The sequence below is a fragment of the Xenopus laevis genome, chromosome 6L (assembly GCF_017654675.1).
Source record: "Xenopus laevis strain J_2021 chromosome 6L, Xenopus_laevis_v10.1, whole genome shotgun sequence".
Lineage (NCBI taxonomy): Eukaryota > Metazoa > Chordata > Amphibia > Anura > Pipidae > Xenopus > Xenopus laevis.
This window is the reverse complement of record NC_054381.1, coordinates 1005132-1030922: the sequence shown is the minus strand read 5'-3', so window position 1 is coordinate 1030922 and position 25791 is coordinate 1005132. Positions and strand designations below refer to the sequence as shown.

General features: G+C 42.8%; 1 protein-coding gene across 2 annotated transcripts in view; it reads right to left on the bottom strand.

The window, feature by feature from the left end:
- The window catches only part of LOC108704616 (potassium voltage-gated channel subfamily H member 2), an 83627-nt gene that overhangs the window by 57142 nt on the left and 694 nt on the right, over window positions 1–25791 (bottom strand). For both annotated transcript variants that reach the window (XM_041566798.1, XM_041566799.1), the window contains exons 2-3: window positions 25315–25607; window positions 12366–12596 (exon numbers count right to left, since the gene is read on the bottom strand). In XM_041566798.1, coding sequence (XP_041422732.1) covers window positions 12366–12596; window positions 25315–25390 — 307 coding nt within the window. In that variant the 5' untranslated portion in view covers window positions 25391–25607. The remainder of the gene's footprint in view (window positions 1–12365; window positions 12597–25314; window positions 25608–25791) is intronic.

The window sequence follows — 25791 nt, the reverse complement described above, 5'->3', positions numbered from 1 at the left end:
CCCTTGTATGTAACTGGGTGTTGTGAGGCTGGAGGAGGTGTAGGTGCTGGAGGGGACAATTAGAGCTGTAAGGTACCCCCCCCCCAATGGTAACTGACAGGTCTGGTGGGAAAGGGTAGTTCTGTGTGATAACAGTGAGAAGGAGGGATCAGATATTACAGGTACAGACAGTTACAGGAGGATCAGATATTACAGGTACAGACAGTTACAGGGGAGGGATCAGATATTACAGGTACAGACAGTTACAGGAGGATCAGATATTACAGGTACAGACAGTTACAGGGGAGGGATCAGATATTACAGGTACAGACAGTTACAGGAGGATCAGATATTACAGGTACAGACAGTTACAGGGGAGGGATCAGATATTACAGGTACAGACAGTTACAGGAGGATCAGATATTACAGGTACAGACAGTTACAGGGGAGGGATCAGATATTACAGGTACAGACAGTTACAGGGGAGGGATCAGATATTACAGGTACAGACAGTTACAGGAGGATCAGATATTACAGGTACAGACAGTTACAGGAGGATCAGATATTACAGGTACAGACAGTTACAGGGGAGGGATCAGATATTACAGGTACAGACAGTTACAGGAGGATCAGATATTACAGGTACAGACAGTTACAGGGGAGGGATCAGATATTACAGGTACAGACAGTTACAGGGGAGGGATCAGATATTACAGGTACAGACAGTTACAGGGGAGGGATCAGATATTAACAGGTACAGACAGTTACAGGGGAGGGATCAGATATTACAGGTACAGACAGTTACAGGAGGATCAGATATTACAGGTACAGACAGTTACAGGGGAGGGATCAGATATTACAGGTACAGACAGTTACAGGAGGATCAGATATTACAGGTACAGACAGTTACAGGGGAGGGATCAGATATTACAGGTACAGACAGTTACAGGGGAGGGATCAGATATTACAGGTACAGACAGTTACAGGGGAGGGATCAGATATTACAGGTACAGACAGTTACAGGGGAGGGATCAGATATTACAGGTACAGACAGTTACAGGGGAGGGATCAGATATTACAGGTACAGACAGTTACAGGGGAGGGATCAGATATTACAGGTACAGACAGTTACAGGAGGATCGGATATTACAGGTACAGACAGTTACAGGGGAGGGATCATATATTACAGGTACAGACAGTTACAGGAGGATCGGATATTACAGGTACAGACAGTTACAGGGGAGGGATCAGATATTACAGGTACAGACAGTTACAGGAGGATCAGATATTACAGGTACAGACAGTTACAGGGGAGGGATCAGATATTACAGGTACAGACAGTTACAGGAGGATCAGATATTACAGGTACAGACAGTTACAGGAGGATCAGATATTACAGGTACAGACAGTTACAGGAGGATCGGATATTACAGGTACAGACAGTTACAGGGGAGAGATCAGATATTACAGGTACAGACAGTTACAGGGGAGGGATCAGATATTACAGGTACAGACAGTTACAGGGGAGGGATCAGATATTACAGGTACAGACAGTTACAGGGGAGGGATCAGATATTACAGGTACAGACAGTTACAGGGGAGGGATCAGATATTACAGGTACAGACAGTTACAGGAGGATGCAGATATTACAGGTACAGCCAGTTACAGGGGAGGGATCAGATATTACAGGTACAGACAGTTACAGGAGGATCAGATATTACAGGTACAGACAGTTACAGGGGAGGGATCAGATATTACAGGTACAGACAGTTACAGGAGGATCAGATATTACAGGTACAGACAGTTACAGGGGAGGGATCAGATATTACAGGTACAGACAGTTACAGGGGAGGGATCAGATATTACGGTACAGACAGTTACAGGGGAGGGATCAGATTATTACAGGTACAGACAGTTTACAGGAGGATCAGATATTACAGGTACAGACAGTTACCAGGGGGAGGGATCAGATATTACAGGTACAGACAGTTACAGGAGGATCAGATATTACAGGTACAGACAGTTACAGGGAGGGATCAGATATTACAGGTACAGACAGTTACAGGGGAGGGATCAGATATTACAGGTACAGACAGTTACAGGGGAGGGATCAGATATTACAGGTAAAGACAGTTACAGGGGAGGGATCAGATATTACAGGTACAGACAGTTACAGGGGAGGGATCAGATATTACAGGTAGCAGACAGTTACAGGGGAGGGATCAGATATTACAGGTCACGACAGTTACAGGAGGATCGGATATTACAGGTACAGACAGTTACAGGGGAGGGATCATATATTACAGGTACACGACAGTTACAGGAGATCGGATATTACAGGTACAGACAGTTTAGGGGGAGGGTATCAGATATTACAGGTACAGACAGTTACAGGAGGATCAGATATTACAGGTACAGACAGTTACAGGGAGGGATCAGATATTACAGTACAGACAGTTACAGGAGGATCAGATATTACAGGTACAGACAGTTACAGGAGGATCAGATATTACAGGTACAGACAGTTACAGGAGGATCGGATATTACAGGTACAGACAGTTACAGGGGAGAGATCAGATATTACAGGTACAGACAGTTACAGGGGAGGGATCAGATATTACAGGTACAGACAGTTACAGGGGAGGGATCAGATATTACAGGTACAGACAGTTACAGGGGAGGGATCAGATATTACAGGTACAGACAGTTACAGGAGGATCAGATATTACAGGTACAGACAGTTACAGGGGAGGGATCAGATATTACAGGTACAGACAGTTACAGGGGAGGGATCAGATATTACAGGTACAGACAGTTAGAGGGGAGGATCAGATATTACAGGTACAGACAGTTACAGGAGGATCAGATATTACAGGTACAGACAGTTACAGGGGAGGGATCAGATATTACAGGTACAGACAGTTACAGGGGAGGGATCAGATATTACAGGTACAGACAGTTACAGGGGAGGGATCAGATATTACAGGTACAGACAGTTACAGGGGAGGGATCAGATATTACAGGTACAGACAGTTACAGGAGGATCAGATATTACAGGTACAGACAGTTACAGGGGAGGGATCAGATATTACAGGTACAGACAGTTACAGGAGGAGGATCAGATATTACAGGTACAGACAGTTACAGGGGAGGGATCAGATATTACAGGTACAGACAGTTACAGGGGAGGGATCAGATATTACAGGTACAGACAGTTACAGGGGAGGGATCAGATATTACAGGTACAGACAGTTACAGGGGAGGGATCAGATATTACAGGTACAGACAGTTACAGGAGGATCAGATATTACAGGTACAGACAGTTACAGGAGGATCAGATATTACAGGTACAGACAGTTACAGGGGAGGGATAGATATTACAGGTACAGACAGTTACAGGGGAGGGATCAGATATTACAGGTACGACAGTTACAGGGGAGGGATCAGATATTAAGGTACAGACCAGTTACAGGGGAGGGATCAGATATTCAGGTACAGACAGTTACAGGGGAGGGATCAGATATTCAGGTACAGACAGTTACAGGGGAGGGATCAGATATTCACAGGTACAGACAGTTACCGGGGAGGGATCAAGATATTACAGGTACAGCACGTTCCAGGGAGGGAATCAGATTATACAGGTACAGACAGTTAACAGGAGGATCAGATATTACAGGTAACAGACAGTTACAGGGGAGGGATCAGATATTCAGGTACAGACAGTACGGGGAGGGATCAGATATTACAGGTACAGCAGTTACAGGCGGATCAGATATTACAGGTACAGAGTTACAGGGGGACAGTTACAAGTAGGGAGGGATCAGATATTACAGGTACAGACAGTTACAGGGAGCGATCAGATATTACAGGTACAGACAGTTACAGGGGAGGATCAGATATTACAGGTACAGACAGTTACAGGGAGGGATCAGATATTACAGGTACAGACAGTTACAGGGAGGGATCAGATATTACAGGTACAGGACAGTTACAGGAGGATCAGATATTTACAGGTACAGACAGTTACAGGGGAGGGATCAGATATTACAGGTACAGACAGTTACAGGGGAGGGATCAGATATTACAGGTACAGACAGTTACAGGGGAGGGATCAGATATTACAGGTACAGACAGTTACAGGGGAGGGATCAGATATTACAGGTACAGACAGTTACAGGGGAGGGATCAGATATTACAGGTACAGACAGTTACAGGGGAGGATCAGATATTACAGGTACAGACAGTTACAGGGGAGGGATCAGATATTACAGGTACAGACAGTTACAGGGGAGGGATCAGATATTACAGGTACAGACAGTTACAGGAGGGATCAGATATTACAGGTACAGACAGTTATAAGTTGATTTATGGATATTTTGGTATAATCCTCCTCTCCCAGACTTCAGACGCCCGCAGTTGGATTATATTTGACTCCCAGTATCTCACAGACACAATGTTCCTGAATACCCAGTTGTGTATTGTGGGGACTCTGGGTATAGGGAGGCTCTGGGGTACAGTGGGGGCTCAGCTGATATATAATGGAAATGGGATCTCAGGACACAGACAATTTCCCTGCATTGTGTTGGGGCCACTGAGCCTACAGATTTCTGTTCCATGGAATATTCACACACAGGGACAAGTTACAGGCAGGAGATCACCCAGTGGGGTGCACATATTTAAAGGCACGGCATGACTTGCACAGCAACATTTAAGTGGCAGGGGATGGGTTACTGGAGTCCTTGGTGCTGGTACATTGGGTGTCTGTGCAATATCTCAGCTCCACCTCAGTGACAGACACAGGGAACATCTCCTACCCCTCCATTCCAGGGCCCCAGATAATCAGTCTCTGATAAGTCTCCCCATGGGCCAATTAGCAACAGACTTTGTTGGCAGAGGAGATTAGGGAGGCGCATGTGCTGGGGCCTCTGGGACTGTCTCACTGTCTGGGGATCGGCACCAGAACTCAATAACAAAGGGATTTACCCAATTAAAGGACTAGGCTGACCTGATAGGGAACTGCAGCTTCTCTGCGTGTGAGTGAAAGCAGAGTTGTGATTGGCTCTTCCCCCTCCTACTCTGGCCAGTGCTGAAACTAAAGGCAACAGCCCCACACACAAAAAAAAAATTCTGTAGGGGCCCCGTGCAGACAGAAACCCCTATACCTGCCCCTCCCTGACACTCACAACTCCATAAATTGTTCATTATGAGAGCAGCCCCCCTGTCCCCTCACAACTGCAGGGTCTGCTCCCTCTATAGTTACACTATGGCTTCTGGCAGGACCCACCCCTCATTTGGGACACACACTGGGAAAGTATCAAATCTATGGGGAGCTCCAAAATAGGGGACCTTTTTAAAGATAACGATCATTTTTTAGTGAAACCAACACCATCTATTGTCAATTATTGTCTACAAAAATGCTGCGTAACTGGCAGCCCACCGGCTGCATCCGGCCCACAACCCCCCTTGTGTGGCCCCCACATGAAAGTCTGTCTGCTGTGTCTGATTACCAGTGTAACATTTAATGAGTATCAGCACTGAGATTAAATGGCCCCTGTATTGTTTAAACCTCAAATGCAGACTGTGATTCCCTGTACTGTTCTACCTGAGACCCCTCTATTGTTTATATCCTAAAGCCCCTGTACTGTTCTACCTGAGACCCCTCTATTGTTTCTATCCTAAAGCCCTGTACTGTTCTACCTGAGACCCTCTATTGTTTCTACCTAAAGCCCCTGTACTGTTCTACCTGAGACCCTCTATTGTTTCTATCCTAAAGCCCCTGTACTGTTCTACCTGAGACCCTCTATTGTTTCTATCCTAAAGCCCCTGTACTGTTCTACCTGAGACCCCTCTATTGTTTATATCCTAAAGCCCCTGTACTGTTCTACCTGAGACCCCTCTATTGTTTATATATCCTAAAGCCCCTGTACTGTTCTACCTGAGACCCCTCTATGTTTATATCCTAAAGCCCTGTACTGTTCTACTGAACCTGTATTGGTTTTTATATCCTAAAGCCCCCTGTACTGTTCTAACCTGAGACCCCTCTATTGTTTCTATCCTAAGCCCCTGTACTGTCTAACCTGAGACCCCTCTATTGTTTATATCCTAAAGCCCCTGTACTGTTCTACCTGAGACCCCTCTATTGTTTCTATCCTAAAGCCCCTGTACTGTTCTACCTGAGACCCCTCTATTGTTTCTATCCTAAAGCCCCTGTACTGTTCTACCTGAGACCCCTCTATTGTTCTATCCTAAAAGCCCTGTACTGTTCTACCTGAGACCCCTCTATTGTTTATATATCCTAAAAGCCCCTGTACTGTTCTACCTGAGACCCCTGTATTGTTTTATATCCTAAAGCCCTGTACTGTTCTACCTGAGACCCCTCTATTGTTTCTATCCTAAAGCCCCTGTACTGTTCTACCTGAGACCCCTCTATTGTTTATATCCTAAAGCCCCTGTACTGTTCTACCTGAGACCCCTCTATTGTTTCTATCCTAAAGCCCCTGTACTGTTCTACCTGAGACCCCTCTATTGTTTCTATCCTAAAGCCCCTGTACTGTTCTAGCCTGAGACCCCTCTATTGTTTCTATCCTAAAGCCCCTGTACTGTTCTTACCTGAGACCCCTCTATTGTTTCTATCCTAAAGCTCTGTACTGTTCTAGCCTGAGACCCCTCTATTGTTTCTATCCTAAAGCCCCTGTACTGTTCTAACCTGACACCCCTCTATTGTTTCTATCCTAAAGCCCCTGTACTGTTCTACCTGAGACCCCTCTATTGTTTCTATCCTAAAGCCCCTGTACTGTTCTACCTGAGACCCCTCTATTGTTTCTATCCTAAAGCCCCTGTACTGTTCTACCTGAGACCCCTCTATTGTTTATATCCTAAAGCCCCTGTACTGTTCTACCTGAGACCCCTCTATTGTTTATATCCTAAAGCCCCTGTACTGTTCTACCTGAGACCCAGACTGAAACTGCCACATTGTTCACCTGTTCTCACTTTATACAAAATACTAATGGGGCCCCAGCACTGTGTCACTGTATGTAGTACATATTAGACTGAGAGATTTCCCTGTCTCCTGCTGTATAATGTATGTCCTATACTCCTGTGTGTGCCATACTCTCTACTGCCACCCTAGTGTCTTCTCTTCTTCTTTCTACCACCATATTGCCTCCTCTTCTTCCAACTCCCACCCTACTGCCTTCTATTCTTCCTACTTTCACCATACTACCTTCTCCTTTTTCAACTACCATCCTACTGTCTTCTCTTCTTCCTACTGCCAACCTAGTGTCTTCTCTTCTTCTTTCTACCACTGTATTGCCTCCTTTTCTTCCAACTCCCACCCTACTGCCTTTTCTTCTTTCAACTCCCACCTTATTGACTTCTCTTCTTCTTACTCCAGCCCTTATGTCTTTTTTTCTTTTTACTTCCACCCTACAGTCTCCTCTCTTTCTTGCTCCCACCGTATAGGCCATGACACTGAAGGTATCCTCAGTTCCACTCCTGTATGCCGTGCTATGTAAACTTTGCTTTTCTCTTCCCTCATTCATTTCTCTAAACTTCAGGAAGGTCGCTCTGTCCTGCTTAATGATTGTTCTGCAGCAATTGACCTTTTTCTCTAATATTAATATAATATAAATCCAGTAAATACTCTTATTGCCGGCAGATTAGAACATGTAGAGTGAACTAATCCCACCAGCCTGGTGCCTGATTAAGCCCTGCTGGGTTTCTTCTACACTGACTGGTCCCTCTGCAGAGACAGGAGTGGGGGGGGACCCACTGGGCTGCTATGTAGGGAATTTCGGCAGATGATGCTGATATTGTTGCCCTTAGTATTTATGTATGTGATATTGCTGCCCTTAGTATATAGTTATGTATGTGATATTGCTGCCCTTACACTGAGCCCCCCCCCCCAGCTAGGCACTAGTAAAGCCCACTGGGGTGCAATAGCCATAGAAGTGACTGTTATTTAGTAGAAGGGGAGGGAAAGGTCTGGGCTGTTCCCGCTGGTGGAAGATAAAATCCTGAGCTGACAGGCTGCTATTTCCTCAGGAGAAGGGGCCAACTCTCTGGACTTTGTTACATGCCGAGCTCCATATAAACACAATGGGGGGGGGGGGGGATTGCACAGAACTGATCTCTCCCCAGCCCCCAACCCCCAGTGCTGCTCCCACAGCCACCAAATCCCCAACCCCTTCCCTATAGAAATGTCAGGGCTGTACAGAGAGTGAGCTGTGGCCCCTGTCACCTTGCTGGGGCCCATAAAGCTAAACATTGTGTCCTTCCCCCTGACCCTGGGACAGGCTAAGAGCCAACACACAGTGGGGGTATTGCTACCTTTAATATAATTTTATTAATGCACATGTTTCTGCTCATGCTCTTACCCCCCCCCCTTGAATTCTTCACTGTCGTGCTAGCAAAGACTCTGTTGCTAAGATCAGTGGCCTTAGCAACCAGTGAACATTCCAGGCTACATTGATGAACAAATAATTGAAATAAAACTGAACAAAACAAATACAATAAAAAAAAACTACAATCCCATAAAAATATCATCGTAAAAAATGAAGAGGAAGATGAACTTTTCCTTTATCCAACCAAAGAGGTAAAATCTCTTATAAATATAAGCGAAACCTTCTGATATTCATTATCAGTTTAACGAATGTTCAGCTCTAAACCGTGATGTTCACAATCAAATGTCCAGTATTAAATTAGTGAATTGCAGCTCAATCATCTCCCCCCTGTTATATAGACGTAGTAGAACCACATCACATAAAGACTATATAATGTCGTACGTTCATATAAATTGTGTAGATACAAAAGGAGGTGTGAAAATGACCAATAAAAAGATATTCAAAAATTCTTTACATACATAACACACACTTAAAATACTTTTATTATTAATGTGCAATATACCCAAACATTGCGTGCATTTAAAAACATGTGTATATAAAAACAATATATACAGAAAGACATATAAAGCATATATAACCCTTAACAATTTGCCATATGTAACATATTAAAAGCACAAACGATATAAAGACCCGTATGTGCCACAACCCAGTGTAGAGGTGTAAGGACGTAACTTTAGTAGGGGTGTAGGGAAAAAGAAGTTTTTGTATTAGGAATCGTGTCCCTGAGGAAGTGGGAAGGGGAAAATTTACACAAATTGTATGAACCTACTACACTATATAGTTTTTATCTCATTTGTGCTTTCTTGTAGTTCTACTACATCAGTATCTGAGATTCATTATCAACTGGAAACTGATTGTGTGGAAATGCACCGGCCTAAAGGGCCACCCACTGATGTATTCACATTATGGAGAGAAGGGACACGTGGAATTACTGATAATGAACCCAATGGGCTGTAGGAATCGGAGGCCACCAGGCAGTTCCTAGTAAGAGACAGCAGCCATATAAATATACCAGGGCCTGTCTGTATACAGAACTATATATAGCACAAGGCATGGGCGGCCTACATATCTGTGTCAAGTCAGGCCCTGAAGGGTCAGTCCTGTACCTTTAGAAGTTGGGGGAGGGTAGCATTTCTGGAAGAGAGATACAGGTCCCATTTCCAAAGACTGACTTGAGTCATCAGTGAGTTACATCCAGTCCTGGCATTTTATTGTCACTAGTTGTGTGTCCAGAATGATCATTTGTCCCTGATGGCATGACAAGATGGAGACAGTAGGACAAGATGGAGACAGTAGGACAAGATGGAGACAGTAAGGCAAGATGGAGACAGTAGGACAAGATAGAGCCAGTAGGGCAAGATGGAGACAGAATGGTAACATGGAGACAGTAGGACAAGATGGAGACAGTAAAACAATATGAAGACAGTAGGACAAGATGGAGACAGTAGGGCAAGATAGAAACAGTAGGACAAGATGAAGACAGTAGTTCAAGATGGAGACAGTAAAACAAGATGGAGACAGTAGGACAAAATGAAGACAGTAGGACAAGATGGAGATAGTAAAACAAGGTGGAGACAGTAGGACAAGATGGAGATAGTAAAACAAGGTGGAGACAGTAGGACAAGATGGAGACAGTAGGACAAGATGGAGACAGTAGGACAAGATGGAGACAGTAGGACAAGATGGAGACAATAGGACAAGGTGGAGACAATAGGACAAGGTGGAGTGGAGACAGTAGGACAAGATAGAGACAGCAGAAGATGGAGACTGTAGGGAAAGATGGAGACCCTAGAGCATGTTAGAAACAGTATGTGAAGATGCAGGTAGGTGGAGGTAGCTATAGGGTTGATATATATAAGGTTCTGGAAGGCAGCACAGGTTGATTTTGCCTGGGTGCAAAAAGCCCAATAATTAGAGATACAGTATAGCAACGGATGAAGCTTGCACTCACAGGTCTTAAAATAAATTTTCAAGTGTTAATTGGATCAAAAAACAACTAACGTTTCGGCTAGCACTCTAGCCTTTCTCAAAGTGCAGACGCAAACAAACATCAACCATACAAACCCCCAGTGGCAGGAATATATATATATATATATATATATGAATTAATGGGTTGCACATAATTTGTCCCCTGTCGCCGCCACTATGTGCATTTGCAATTGGTCTTACTAGTCACATTTCTAGTGTATCTCCTTACAGACTGGGAGGTGAATAAGGCCTGACAGCTGATATTCCTGTCTGACTGTGGGGGTTTCCAGCTGAGGCAAATGTGTATGTTGTGCCCATGATAATTCCAGTCCCCTCCTAATTCACCTGACTTGGGGCAGTTAGTGTGAGGCAATTAGATTGCAAGCTCCACTGATTGTGTGTCTGCACCATAATAACTGCTGGTTGCTAGGCAACTGAATGGTAAAGGGAGTGTGACTGGCAGGTTAGGGAGCTATTTATACACCTGCTGGCAGAGGTGCCCGGCGTTGCCAGGGAATATGATGTTACATCTGTATAATACATAACTGAACATTTTCTGGAGGAATCACAGAATTGCCAGGTAATTTATTCTCAATAAGAGGGAACAATATAACAACTCCAACTCCCAGACATGCCCCATAAAGATGCCCAAGTGGAGGTTACTGGAAACGTGATTGTCATAGAGACGTGTAGTTGCACATCACAGAGGAGAGACCTACTGGGAGTATATTATTATTATTATTACTATTAATAATGGGCAACATATCCCACGGCACTGTACAACTGATTTCTGCTCATTATGTAAAATACCTGCCATAAAGCAAGGCTGAGCTATAGCTTTTTGCCAACAAGGAAGTGGTCACATGACCCTGAGGAAAGAGGCCCCTCCCATACAAATATAAAGTGCCAATACAATTGCTGGCAGTGACATTTATAGCAAAATGACTGTGTTCAGTGGAGAAACAGACCAACCGCAAGTTTGTTTCACAACAGCACAAGGACACTTTCTGCCCTTTTAAGACAAAACAAGGAGGAGCAAAATCTGTGACCTGCAGTACCGCCCCCCACCTGCTGCCAGAGGCACATCCCACCATACGCAGCAGTGCAACAGCGCCACCAATGAATAATCTGCACATAATACCCTGACGTTTGATTGATCATGAACAAAGCACCTCCCATTAAAAGCCAAGCACAACCTTCTATTTGAATCCCAAAAAATAATAAGATCCTACTTCCCCTTTAAAAGGACATTAAAGGGATTCTGTTATGATTTATATGATGTAGTTTTTATGTCTAAATGACACTGTTTACACTGCAAATAATTGACTGTACAATATAAAATGTCATTCCTGAAGCAGCAAGTGTATTTAGTTGTAATATTGGTGTGTAGGTGCATCTCAGGTCATTTTGCCTGGTCATGTGATTTCAGAAAGAGCCAGCACTTTAGGATGGAACTGCTTTCTGGCAGCCTGTTGTTTCTCCTACTCAATGTAACTGAATGTGTCTCAGTGGGACCTGGATTTTACTATTGAGTGCTGTTCTTAGATCTACCAGGCAGCTGTTATCTTGTGTTAGGGAGCTGCTATCTGGTTACCTTCGCATTGTTCTGTTGTTAGGCTGCTGGGGGGGGGGATATCAGTCCAACTTGCAGTACAGCAGTAAAGAGTGACTGAAGTTTATCAGAGCACAAGTCACATGCCTGGGGGCAGCTGGGAAACTAACAATATGTTTTCAAAATTAAATATGACAAAATCAGTTTGCTCTTTTGAGAAATGGATTTCAGTGCAGAATTCTGCTGGAGCAACACTATTAACTGAAAAAAATATATTTTCTCATGACAGTATCCCTTTAACCCTTAAATTCCCTGTGTGATGCTGCACCAGCCTGGGCCTAAAGATAACTCAGTTGTCACACTGGGGGTGGTGCCTATCATAGTGACAGTCCCCAGTATTTGAACCTTTCCTTCCCCAGCACCAGCATGTCCCACTATATCCCCCGGGTGCCCATGCACTTACCATCCTTGCGGTAAAATGCGATCTCCACCTTACGCTCCTCGGACCCCACAAGGGCCTGTGCAATTTGGGAGGTGGAGGTGGGGGTGGTGCGGGGCCCATACAGGAAGTCACATGTGCACGGCCTCTGCATGACCTCAGCCCGCGTGTAACCGCACATGGTACAAAATGCATCGTTGCAGTAAATGACTGCGCAGTTCTCCACGCGGGCGTTGGCGATGATGAACTTGCGGCCTGTGAGGAGACAAAGAGAGAGGATTTAGGGGACTGTATGGGGCACATTGGGGCAATAGAATCCTGGGGGGCAACCTGACCCCAATAAACTGGTCTTGTACCTAATGATTTCATTTCATGATCTGAATTAATAGAAACTAAACCGAATTCTAACCCTAATCCTAATCTATCCCTAACCATAACCCAAACCCTATCCCTAATTCTAACCTTAATACAAACCATAACCCAAACCCTATGTCTAATTCTAAATGTAATTCTAGTCCTAATTATAACCTTAACCCTAACACCAACCCTAACCGTTACCCGAATACTAGACAGACATGAAGTGATACCTGGAAAGAGACAGTTTTAATCTTCATGGAAGACTTTAAAGGAACAGTTCAGTGTAAAAATAAAAACTGGGTAAATAAATAGTCTGTGCAAAATAAATAATGTATCTAATATAGTTAGTGAGGCAAAAATGTAATGTATAAAGGCTGGAGTGAGTGGATGTGTAACATAATAACCAGAACACTACTTCCTGCTTTTCAGCTCTCTAACTCTGAGTTAGTCAGTGACTATAAGGGGGGCCACATGGGACATAACTGTTCAGTGAGTTTGTAATTGATCCTCAGCATTCAGCTCAGATTCAAAAGCAACAGTTATGTCCCATGTGCTTCCCTCAAGTCACTGATTGGTTACTGCCTGGTAACCAATCAGTGGAAAGCAAGAGAGCTGAAAAGCAGGAAGTAGTGTTCTGGCTATTATGTTACACATCCACTCACTCCAGCCTTTATACATTACATTTTTGCCTAACTAACTATATTAGATACATTATTTATTTTGCACAGACTATTTATTTACCCAGTTTTTATTTTTACACTGAACTGTTCCTTTAAGTAAAGATGTCGCCCCTCAGACATGGGGCTGTGTCAGTTGTTGTTTCTCTAGTTCAGTGGGACATGGGTGAGATGTCTAATGACAGTTTTGAGTAGATAAGCCACATACCAACACTGACAGTCAGCGAGTGTTACAGACAGTGACTATTGGGCTGTGTGGGTCTGTGTGTAGCTGAAATACCAGCGACTGTATTGACTCACAATCTGGGCCTAAGACTGAACTACACAGTGCGAGTTCTTCAGACCAGACGCAATGAGAGGAGGAGCAGGAGTCTACAAGTGTCACATATACAAACTGCCAGCAGCCCACGTGACACCACTGTTGGATAAAGACACAACGTGCAGTGTTCATATCTGACAGTTGTGTCGTATGTAATCAGTTTGTAGATGTGACATTTGTATCACTTACATTCAGTGCTGGACTGGCCCACAGGGATACAAGGAAAACTCCCTGGGGGGGCCCAGGTGTCAGTGGCCCCTCATGTTGATAAACATTTGGCCTATTTCATGGCCATTCCCTATTTCTATGAGAACAAAGAGGCTAAATAGATGGAATAACAGATTATAGTCTGTAAAGAAAAGAGACTGGGAGAATAGAGGTTGTGTGAGGAGAGGAGGAATAATAATACTGAGAGTGGCCCCTGGGCTAAGGTTTTTGGTGGCCCCTGGTGTCCCAGTCCGACACTGGTTACATTATATTCAGCACATGTGACTCCTGCACTTCCTCTCATTGGTTGGATCAGAAGAACTTGCACCGCGCAGCTCAGTCTAATAGTGACTGATATCATGACTGGGGGTCCCATATAAACATTCACGTGTAACAATCACACGACTACTGGTGCCACATTCAGCCTCGTGTGTAGCAATGGGGGCAAGTGGGGCACTTGGGTTTAATACAAAGGGGCCGGTGCTGCAGACTGGGAGGGGCCCGTGTGACAGTTGTAGGTGTAGAAGTGATGGATCATATATAAGTGTAAATAACTCACTCCCTCCCAGGGGCCCCTGTTTGTGTCTCGCACTGATTTTCCATTAAGTGCCGGGAAGATAAACACTTCATTCCTTAGTCACACGCACGCCTGACACACTCACACACTCACACACACAGTTACACACACTCATTCACACACACTTACACAACACAAACTCACACACTTACACACACTCACTCATACACACTCACTTACACACACACAGTTACACACATATACACACACTCACACATGCAGCACAAGCCTGACACACACACTCACACACACACTTACACACACACACACTTACATCCCTATGATTAAGGGATTCATTCCCGAAACGCGTAAGGTTCTACAGCAGTAACCCCAATAAATCCTATTTCAGAAGTGCCGTCTTCTTGTTTCAAGTTCACTACACTTACTCAGACACTCACTCACTCACACACACTCACTTACACACACTCACTTACACACACTCACTTACACACACACAGTTACACACATATACACACACTGACACACACACTCACTTACACACACTCACTTACACACACTCACTTACACACACACAGTTACACACATATACACACACTGACACACACACTCACTTACACACACTCACTTACACACACTCACTTACACACACACACAGTTACACGCATATACACACACTGACACATGCAGCACAAGCCTGACACACACACTCACACACACACTTACACACACACACAGTTACACAGCAGACATAGAGGGAGGGATGTAGCACAGTCTCTCCCAGCAGTTGGGGGGGTCAGTTATTTATACAGTTGCAGCAAGTTACCAGTAAAAGTGATGTGTGGCCCTGGGGCCGGTGTGACGAGTGTGTAACTGGGATATAGTCAGGATTGTGCACCAGAGCTAATAACTACACATGTCCAGTAGCAAATACAGTCCCCATGTTACACACTTATATCTATATATATCTATATCTATAGTAATGTCACTCACTATGGCAGCTCCCACTAATGCACCAAACGGGGGGATCACCTGCTGCATTTGGGGGGTTTCGCTGTCTGAGAGCTGGGGAGGCAGGTAGCCCATAAAAGTGAACCCCCATTAAAGTGCAAGCTCTGCTGCTAACTGCTCCCCATTTATCAGTTATTTATAAATTCCAATTCCAGTGAATGTGGGGGTGAATAAGCAGCAGCCCCTGTGTCTCCCCCCAGTACAGAGTCTGCTCTAATCCCATGAGATCAAGTTGTAACAAATCAGCACTTACATATTTACTAAACATCCCTGTGTCTGGGACCCGCTCCTTTACACTGAGCACTGGCCGTTACTAACGTCTGTCCCATAGCAACGCTTATATGTGTACAGATGCAGAGCAAGGCATGGAACTCACTCGCAAATTGTCTCAGAAGATCCTGAGCTGTGTCTGAGCTGTATTTATATATCGGCAGCTTTATGGGGGACACACGTGCCTATATAATAATAATTATAATAACAACCCCCCTCCCCCAGACACTGGGAATTGCACTCAAATCCTGCAGGGGGGGGGGGGGGGCTGGTGGTGCCCCATTCTCTGTCCCTAATCGCAGGCAATGAAATAGTAGCACATGTCTATATACTGTATCTGTACCTATATATATATATATCTTATAACTGTCTATATACTGTATCTATATATATATATATGTCTTATAACTGTGTATATACTGTATCTATCTATCTATCTATCTATCTATCTATCTATATATATATATCTTATAACTGTGTATACACTGTATCTATCTATATATATATATATATATATATGTGTGTGTCTTATAACTGTGTATATACTTTATCTATATATACTATGTCTTATAACTGTGTATATACTGTATCTATCTATATATATATATATATATCTTATAACTGTGTTATATACTGTATCTGTACCTATATATATATATCTTATAACTGTGTATATACTGTATCTGTACCTATATATATATATCTTATAACTGTGTATATACTGTATCTATATATATATATATATATGTCTATAACTGTGTATAGGACTGTATCTATCTATATATATATATATAATATATATATATTGTGTGTGTCTTATAACTGTGTATATACTTTATCTATATATATAATATCTTATAACTGTGTATATTGACAGATGTATTGGGACCAGTAAGAAACTGGACTGGCACATGGCTACAGAGCTGACAATCAGTGGGAGGAGTCAGAACATTAGAGACTTTTAATAATATATAATATAAGGTGCTAAGCTTGTGGAGGAGCAGTAACCCATAGCAACCAATCAATAGGGAGCATTTACCGGCAAAAAAGCAAGCATCTTATTGGTTGCTGTCGGTTACTGCTCCTGGGCAAACTTAGCAGCGTTTATTACATATGGGGTTAATGGGAAGTGATAAATACACAGAATATATACAGAGAGACTCAGCTTCCAGCTCCAACACTACATTCATGGATCAGCTGGGCTCTCTCCACTAAATACGGCTCCTAAGGAGAATATCAAGCCTTAACCCTACACATGCCAGGAAGATCAGTACAACAATGGAATACAATGAGCACATTACATGCAGACATGTCAATAAGATCAGTGCAACACAATGTCCACAGACATACCAGTAATATAGAGAATGGGAATATTAACCCTGGACATGACAGTAATAAATAAATAAATAGATAATCCCATAGACAAGATAAGTCAGCAAAGTGCCAGTGTGAGTGACACCCGGGGGATGAGACTGTAATAGACTGTACCCCCGGCCTTGTACACACACATATATATATATATATATATACACAGAGTATACAGTACAGACACACACATATATATATATACAGAGTATACAGTACAGACACACATATATATATATGAATACACAGGAGCTATTAGCAGTACACGACCACACACATATATCATATATATACCACAAGAGTATAACAGTACAGGACACACCATATATAGTATATAGTACACAAGAGTATACAGTACAGACACACCCACTAATATATATATATAACGTAGGTATACACGAGTATCAGTACAGACAACACATATATATATATTACTTACTATACCAGAGTAACATAACCAGTACAGACCATCACATATATATATATACACAGAGTATACAGTACAGACACCACATATATATATAAATACACAGAGTATACAGACAGTACAGACCACACATATATATAATACACAGAGTATACAGTACAAGACACACATAGTATATATGATATTATTACACAGATATACAGTACAGACACACATATATATGTATATTATACACAGAGTATACAGTAAGACACACACTATATATATTAATCACAGAGTATACAGTACAGACACACACATATATATATATATACACAGAGTATAAAAGTATCAGACACACACATATTATATATCACAGAGGTATACAGTACAGACACATATATTATATATATATACACAGAGTATACAGTACAGGCACACACATATATATCATAGATATAAGTAAACAGTACACCACTATTATAGTATATATATATACACAAGTATCAGCAGTACAGACACACACAATATATATAGTATACACAGAGTATCAGTACAGACACACCAATATATATATATTACACAGAGTATACAGTACAGACACACACATATATATATATACACAGAGTATATCAGTCAGACACACACATATTAGATATATAACAGGTAATACAGTACAAGACACATATATATATATATATACACAGAGTATACAGTACAGACACATATATATATATATATACACAGAGTATACAGTACAGACACACATATATATATATACACAGAGTATACAGTACAGACACATATATATATATATATACACAGAGTATACAGTACAGACACACATATATATATATATAACAGAGTAATACAGGTACAGACACACACCATATATATCTATATACCAGAGTATACAGTACAGAGCACACATATATAATATACACAGAGTATACAGTACAACACACACACATATATATAGATATATATCAGCAGAGTAATACAGGTACAGACACACACATATCTTATATATACAGCAGAGTATACAGCAGACACACAATATATACTATACACAGGAGTATAACTACAGAACAATATATATAAATACACAGAGTATACAGTACACCACACACACATAATATATAGATATATAATACACAGAGGTATACATAAGACACACTATATATATATTACACCGGATTGAATCACAGTACAGACACACACATTATAGTATTAGATAGTACACATGAGTAATTACGATACACACATCGACACATATAATATATATATATCCAGGTATACACGTACAGACCACACCATATAGTATATTATATATATACATCAGAGTTATAAACAGTACAGGACACAGCCACATATATTATATTTATACCAGAGTAGTACAGTACAGACACTATATAACTATACTATACCCAGAGTATAACAGTACAGACACACACATTATATAAACACAAGAAGGGATAATACGTACAGACATCACATATATAACTATATAGTATACCAGCAGAGTAAACAGTAAGGGACACACAATATATATAATTATCACAAGAGTCTACAGTACAGACCACACATATAATATAATAAGTACACACGCCGTAGTCAGTCACAGACATCACAATATTATATATATATACAACAGAGTATACAGTTACAGACAGCACATATATTGTGTATATATATACACAGAGTAATAGCGAGTAAACACACACTATATACTATATATTATACACAGAGTATACTAAATGGACACACACATACTATAGTATATATTATAAATATCACTAGAGTATTAACAAGTACAGCACACACAAATAAGTATATACACGAGTATGAACAGTTACAGACACATATATATATAAATATACACAGGAGTATAGCGTACGAACACACATATATAAGATGTCTATACAGTACGATGACACTATAATATATATATACACAAGTATAAACAGTTAAACAGACACACAATATATAAAACACAGAGTATACAGTACAGACACATATATATATATATATCAAGAGTAATTACAGTAGCAGACACATATATATAGTTATATATTACACAGAGTATAGCAGTAACCGACACACACATATTATGATAAACGAGTATACAGTTACAACGACACGACACTTATATATATACATCAGAGTATCAGTACAGACACACTATATATATATATATCACAGAGTAAAACATTACACCACACACATATATATATCATATATTACACAGAGAACAGTCAGACCACACATTATATAGGATATATAGCACAGAAGTATAAGCAGTGACACGACACACACATATGATATATAGTAGCACAGAGTATACAGTAGACAGCACACATATATATAGTACACAGAGTATACAGTACACACACACACATATAATATAATATATATTCACAGCAGTTATACAGTACAGACACACGATGATATATATATACACAGAGAATACAGTACTAGACACAGCACATATATATTATATATATAGCACAGAGTCATAGCAGTACACACCAACATCTAGCTATATATGAATAATCACAGAGTATACAGTACAGACAGACAGCACATATATTATATATATAAATGACACAGAGTATAGCAGTACCTCCAGACACAACCATATATAATATAGTATATATAGTCCACACGGTATACAGTAAAAGCACACATATATATATAGTGATAGTATATATATACCACCAGAATAAGTACGACACATAGTTAACAGGGTAAGATCAGCATTTAACCACTCTCAATCCAAGGACATCCAGACATATATGCACATGCACTGGTACCAGCGATACCCCGAGTCTGGTAAAGTCTCCCCAAACAAGCACACAGTTCTCCTCTATTAGAATCAAATACCCCCCCCACACCCACTGGCAGGAGTGAGAGTGACACAATCAGACAGTTGGTGCCAGAATCACAAGTGACAGTCAGGAGTCGCTGAGACACAATCTGATCCAGGAACATTAACTCTCCCTCCCTCTGTTCTGTCTCCAATTAACCCCCGACCCTGGCTCTGGTGTCTGATAACTTATCTACTGTCTCACTTACCTACTAGTGATACACACTCACCCCACTCTCACTTACCTACTAGTGATACGCACTCACCCCACTCTCACTTACCTACTAGTGATACCGCTCGCCGACTCTCACTACCTACTAGTGTATACAACATCACCCACTCTCAGCTACCTACTAGTGAACACACTCTACCCCACTCTCAACTTCTACAGTTGATACACACTCACACCCTCTCACTACCTACTAGTGAATACACTCCACTCACCCACCTCTCTACTTACCTACTAGTGATACAACACTCACCCCTCTCGACTACCTACTAGTATACCCACGCACCCACCTCACTTACTATTTCTAGGTGATACACACTCACCCCACTCTACTTTACCTACTAGTGATACAAGCACTCACCCACTTCTCACTTACCTTACTAGTGAATACACAGCTCACCCCACTCTCACTGTACCTACCTAGTGATACACACCACGCCCCTCTTCACTTACCTACTGTAAACACACTTCACGGCCACTCTCACTTACCTAATAGTGATACACACTCACCCCCTCTCGCACTACCTACTAGTGATCAACGCACCCGCAGGCTCTCCAACTTACCTACTAGTGATACACACCTCACCCCACTCTACTTACCTACTAGTGATACATCACGCCACTCCACTCTCACCTTACCTACTAGTTGATACACACCTACCCCACTCTGCACTCTACCTACTAGTGATGAGCACCTGCCACCCACTCTCCACCTACTAAGTGATACACACTCACCCCACTCTCACTTACCTTACTAGTGATGGAAACTCTTCACCTCCACTGCTCACCTTACCTACTAGTGGGATACACACTTACCGCCGACTCTCAGTTCCCTACTAGTGATAAACTCTCACCCGACTCTCACATTACCACTAGTGATACACCTCACCCCACCCACTTACCTACTATGATACACACTCACAGCCCAATCTCACGTACCTACAGTGATACACCATCACCCATCTCCACTTACCTACTAGTGGATTACTCACTCCGCCCTACTCTCAAATTTACCTACTAGTGATACACACTCACCCCACTCTCAACTTACCTACGTAGTGATACATCTTATCCCATCCGTCACTTGCCTACTAGTGAACACACTTCACTCCCATCTCCACTTACCTACTAGTGATCAATCTCTCCAACCGCTTTTCACTACCTACTAGTGATACTAGCCCTCTCCCACTTTCTTTACCCACTATGAACCTGCTCACCCCACTCGTCACTTCCTACTAGTGAAAACTCTCACCTCCACTCCACTTCGCTACTAGTGATACACACCACCCACTTTAAACTTACCTTCTAGTGAGACACTTGACTCCAGTCTAACTTACCTACAGGATTCACACCACGCCTACTCTCACTTACCTACAGGATAAGCACTTACTCCACTCTTCACTTGCCTACTAGTGATACACATCACCCACGCTGCACATTACTGTGTGGATAAACTCTCACCAGACTTTCCACTTACCTACTGAGTGATATACTCCTCCGCCCACTTTCTTACCCACGTAGTGATTACACACTCACCCACTCTCACTTACCTCTAGAGTGATAAACTCTCACCCCACTCCAACTTACCAACGAGTGATTACACACTCACCACATTTCACTTACCTCTGTAGAACCACTTACTCCCCACTCAACGACTACTAGTGATTACACACCAACGCCGCACTACTCACTTACGCTACATGATACACATCACCCCACCTCACTTACCTACTAGTGATACAGCACTCACCACTCTCACTTACCTACTAGTGAACACACCCACCCACTCTCACTTACCTCACCTAGTGATACACACTCACCCCAACTCTCACTTACTACTTGTGAACACATTCACTCCCCACCGTCACTTACCTTACTAGTGATAACCACAACTCACATCCCACTCTCACTTATCCTACTAGGCATACACACTCAAACCCAACTTCTCACTTACCTACTAGTGATACACACTGCACCCCACTCTCAACTACCTAATAGTGATACAGCAACACTCACTCCCACGTCTCACTTACCTACTATGAACACACTCACCCCAACTTCTGAACTTACCTAAGTGATACCATCCACTGCACCACTCATCACTTACCTACTAGTGATACAGACACTCACCCCACTCTCACTTACCTACTAGTGAGAGCAGCACTCACCACTCTCACTACCTACTAGTGATTCCACACTCACCCCAACTTCTCACTTCCTACTAGTAGATAAACTCTCACCCCACTCTCACTTACTACAGTGGATCACCACTCACCCCGATCTCACTTCCTACTAGTGATCAAAACTCCACCCGAGCTCTCACTACCTACTAGTGATACACACTCCCCCACTGCTTCACTTACCTACTAGTAATACACCACCACCCGCATAATCTCACTTATCCTACTAGTATAAGTCACACTCACGCCCACTCTCAACTTCCTACTAGTGATTACACCCTCCCCATCTCAACTTATCTACGTAGTGTATAGCATCAACCACCCCACTCTCACTTAATCCTACTAGTGATCACTTATCCCAAACGTCACTTGCCTAGCTATGGTACAGCACTGCAACACCCACTCTCACTTACGCATACTAAGGTGATAAGACTCTCACCGACTTGTCACTTACTACAGTGATATACTCTCTCTCCCCACGTTTCTTACCTCACTAGTGACACACGCACTCACCACTTCTCCTTTCCTACTAGTCGATAACCTCAACCCCACCTCATTAGCCTACTAGTGATTATCTACACTCACCACCCAGCTTTCACTTACCTCTAGTGATCACTTTCCCCATCTAACTTAACCTAGCTATGATGACCATGCTTCACCACTCCACTTTACCATACTAGTGATGAACACGTTACTCCCTACCTCATCGTGCCTACTAGTGATGACACACTGCACACCCCACTCTACGTACCTTACTAGTGATAAACTCTCACCGACTTTCACTTACGTACTAGTTGATTTCGTCCCACTTTTCTTACGCGACATAATTGAACACACACCCCACCTCTCACTTCCTACTAGTGGAGAAACTCTCACCCCACTCTCGAATTACCTACAGTGATCCCACTCACTCAACTTTCACTGACCTTCTTAAGTGATACACTACTCCACTCTAAATTACCTTACTTAGTGATAGGAGCACTCACCACACTCTCACTCTAGACCTACTAGATACACACCTCACACCCACTCTCAGCGTACCTACTTAGTGTACACAGCTCGACCCCAACTCTCACCTCTCTACTAGTGATGACCAAGTCACTGCAATCACGCCCACTCTCATCTTACCTACTGTATATCCGACTCCCCAACTCCTCACTTACCTTACTAGTGATACACACTCACCCACTCTCAGACTTACCTACTAGTGAACACACTCCCCCAGATCTCACTTTCCTACTAGTGATAAACTCTCACCCCACTCTCATTTTCCTACTTCACTGCCTACTAATGATACACACTCATCCCACTTTCACTTACCCACAGTGAACACTCATCCATCTTCACTACCTACTAGTGACACACTCACTTCCCACTCCTCACTTACCTACTAGTGATACACACTCCTCCACGCTCACTACCTTACTGGACACACTCATGTCTACTTCCTACAGTGATACACACTCACCTCACCTGCTCCTTACCTACTAGTGATAGATCTCTCACCCGACTCTCACTTACCTACTTGTGATGAGTACTCTCGTCCCCACTTTTCTTACCCACTAGTGATCACACGTTCTACCCCATCTCAACTTTCCTACTAGTGAAAAACCTCACAAAACTCCACTTACCCTACTATCACCACGCAACACAGTTCATTACCATTTACTAGTGATGCACTTACCTTCTAGTGATACACTTACTCCCACTCTCACTTACCTACTAGTGATACACACTTCACCCCACTCTCACTTACCTACTAGTGATACACACACACCCCACTTTCACTTACCTACTAGTGATACACACTCACCCACTCTCACTTACCTACTAGTGATATACACTCACCCCACTCTCACTTACCTACTAGTGATAAACTCTCTCCCGACTCTCACTTACCTACTAGTGATACACTCTCACCCCACTTTTACTTACCCACTAGTGATACACACTCACCCCACTCTCACTTTCCTACTAGTGATAAACTCTCACCCCACTCTCACTTACCTACTAGTGATACACACTCACCCCACTCTCACTTACCTACTAGTGATAAACTGTCTCACCCGACTCTCACTTTCCTACTAGTGATAAACTCTCACCCCACTCTCATTTTCCTACTAGTGATACACACTCACCCCACTCTCACTTACCTACTAGTGATACACACTCACCCCACTCTCACTTACCTACTAGTGATACACACGCACCCCATATTCACTTATCTACTAGTGATACACAATCACCCCACTCTCACTTACCTCACAATCCTAATACACTCATGAACAACGTAGCCAAGCTGAGCACTAGTGATATGTGCTATTTGCCCAGTAGTGAAACACACAAGTAGAATTCACACTCACTAGGTGACAATGTAGAGTGAGACAACTGCCAATCCTGTACAGGCCCCTGAGGCACAACTGTCACATGGTGAGGCAGGCAGGGGGGTTGAGCTAAGAGAGGGAATTGTTGGGTCGGGAGTAGGGGGAGATACACATGTTCCCAGAGATATTTGGGGGGCATATTGTTATATTTTGTAAAATTCACTTACTTTGCCCCTCAAACTTGCGTATGATGGTGTCCAGGAATGTGTTCTGAGGTGCCACGTGACCCCTGCGGACCGGCATCCTTTATCTCCCCCACATGTCAGTGGCCCCCCAGCTGTAAGTCACAAGAAGCCGCACGTCCCTCACAGGATTCCATGGAGCAGAAACAATGGTCCCAGGCCAATACAAGTCCCAGATGTAGGTCACCTTGTGATTCCTCGGGGGGTGCCGGTGTCACATCAGCCAATGCCCACGGTCTTCTGGTTAATCATCATCATTATGTGGCTGAGCTCACGTGCTGGAGAGGGGGGGGCGAGGGAATAGGAATTAGTGGCACCTGATGAGCCCCTCACCTGTATCCCAACCCCCCCCCCCACTGTTACTCCTGATGCTCCTTCCCTTGTGACTGTGTAACCAAATCTCCCCAATACACCTCTGTTAACTCTTCACTGCCCAGCCCCCCCGCTCCCACTGATACAATG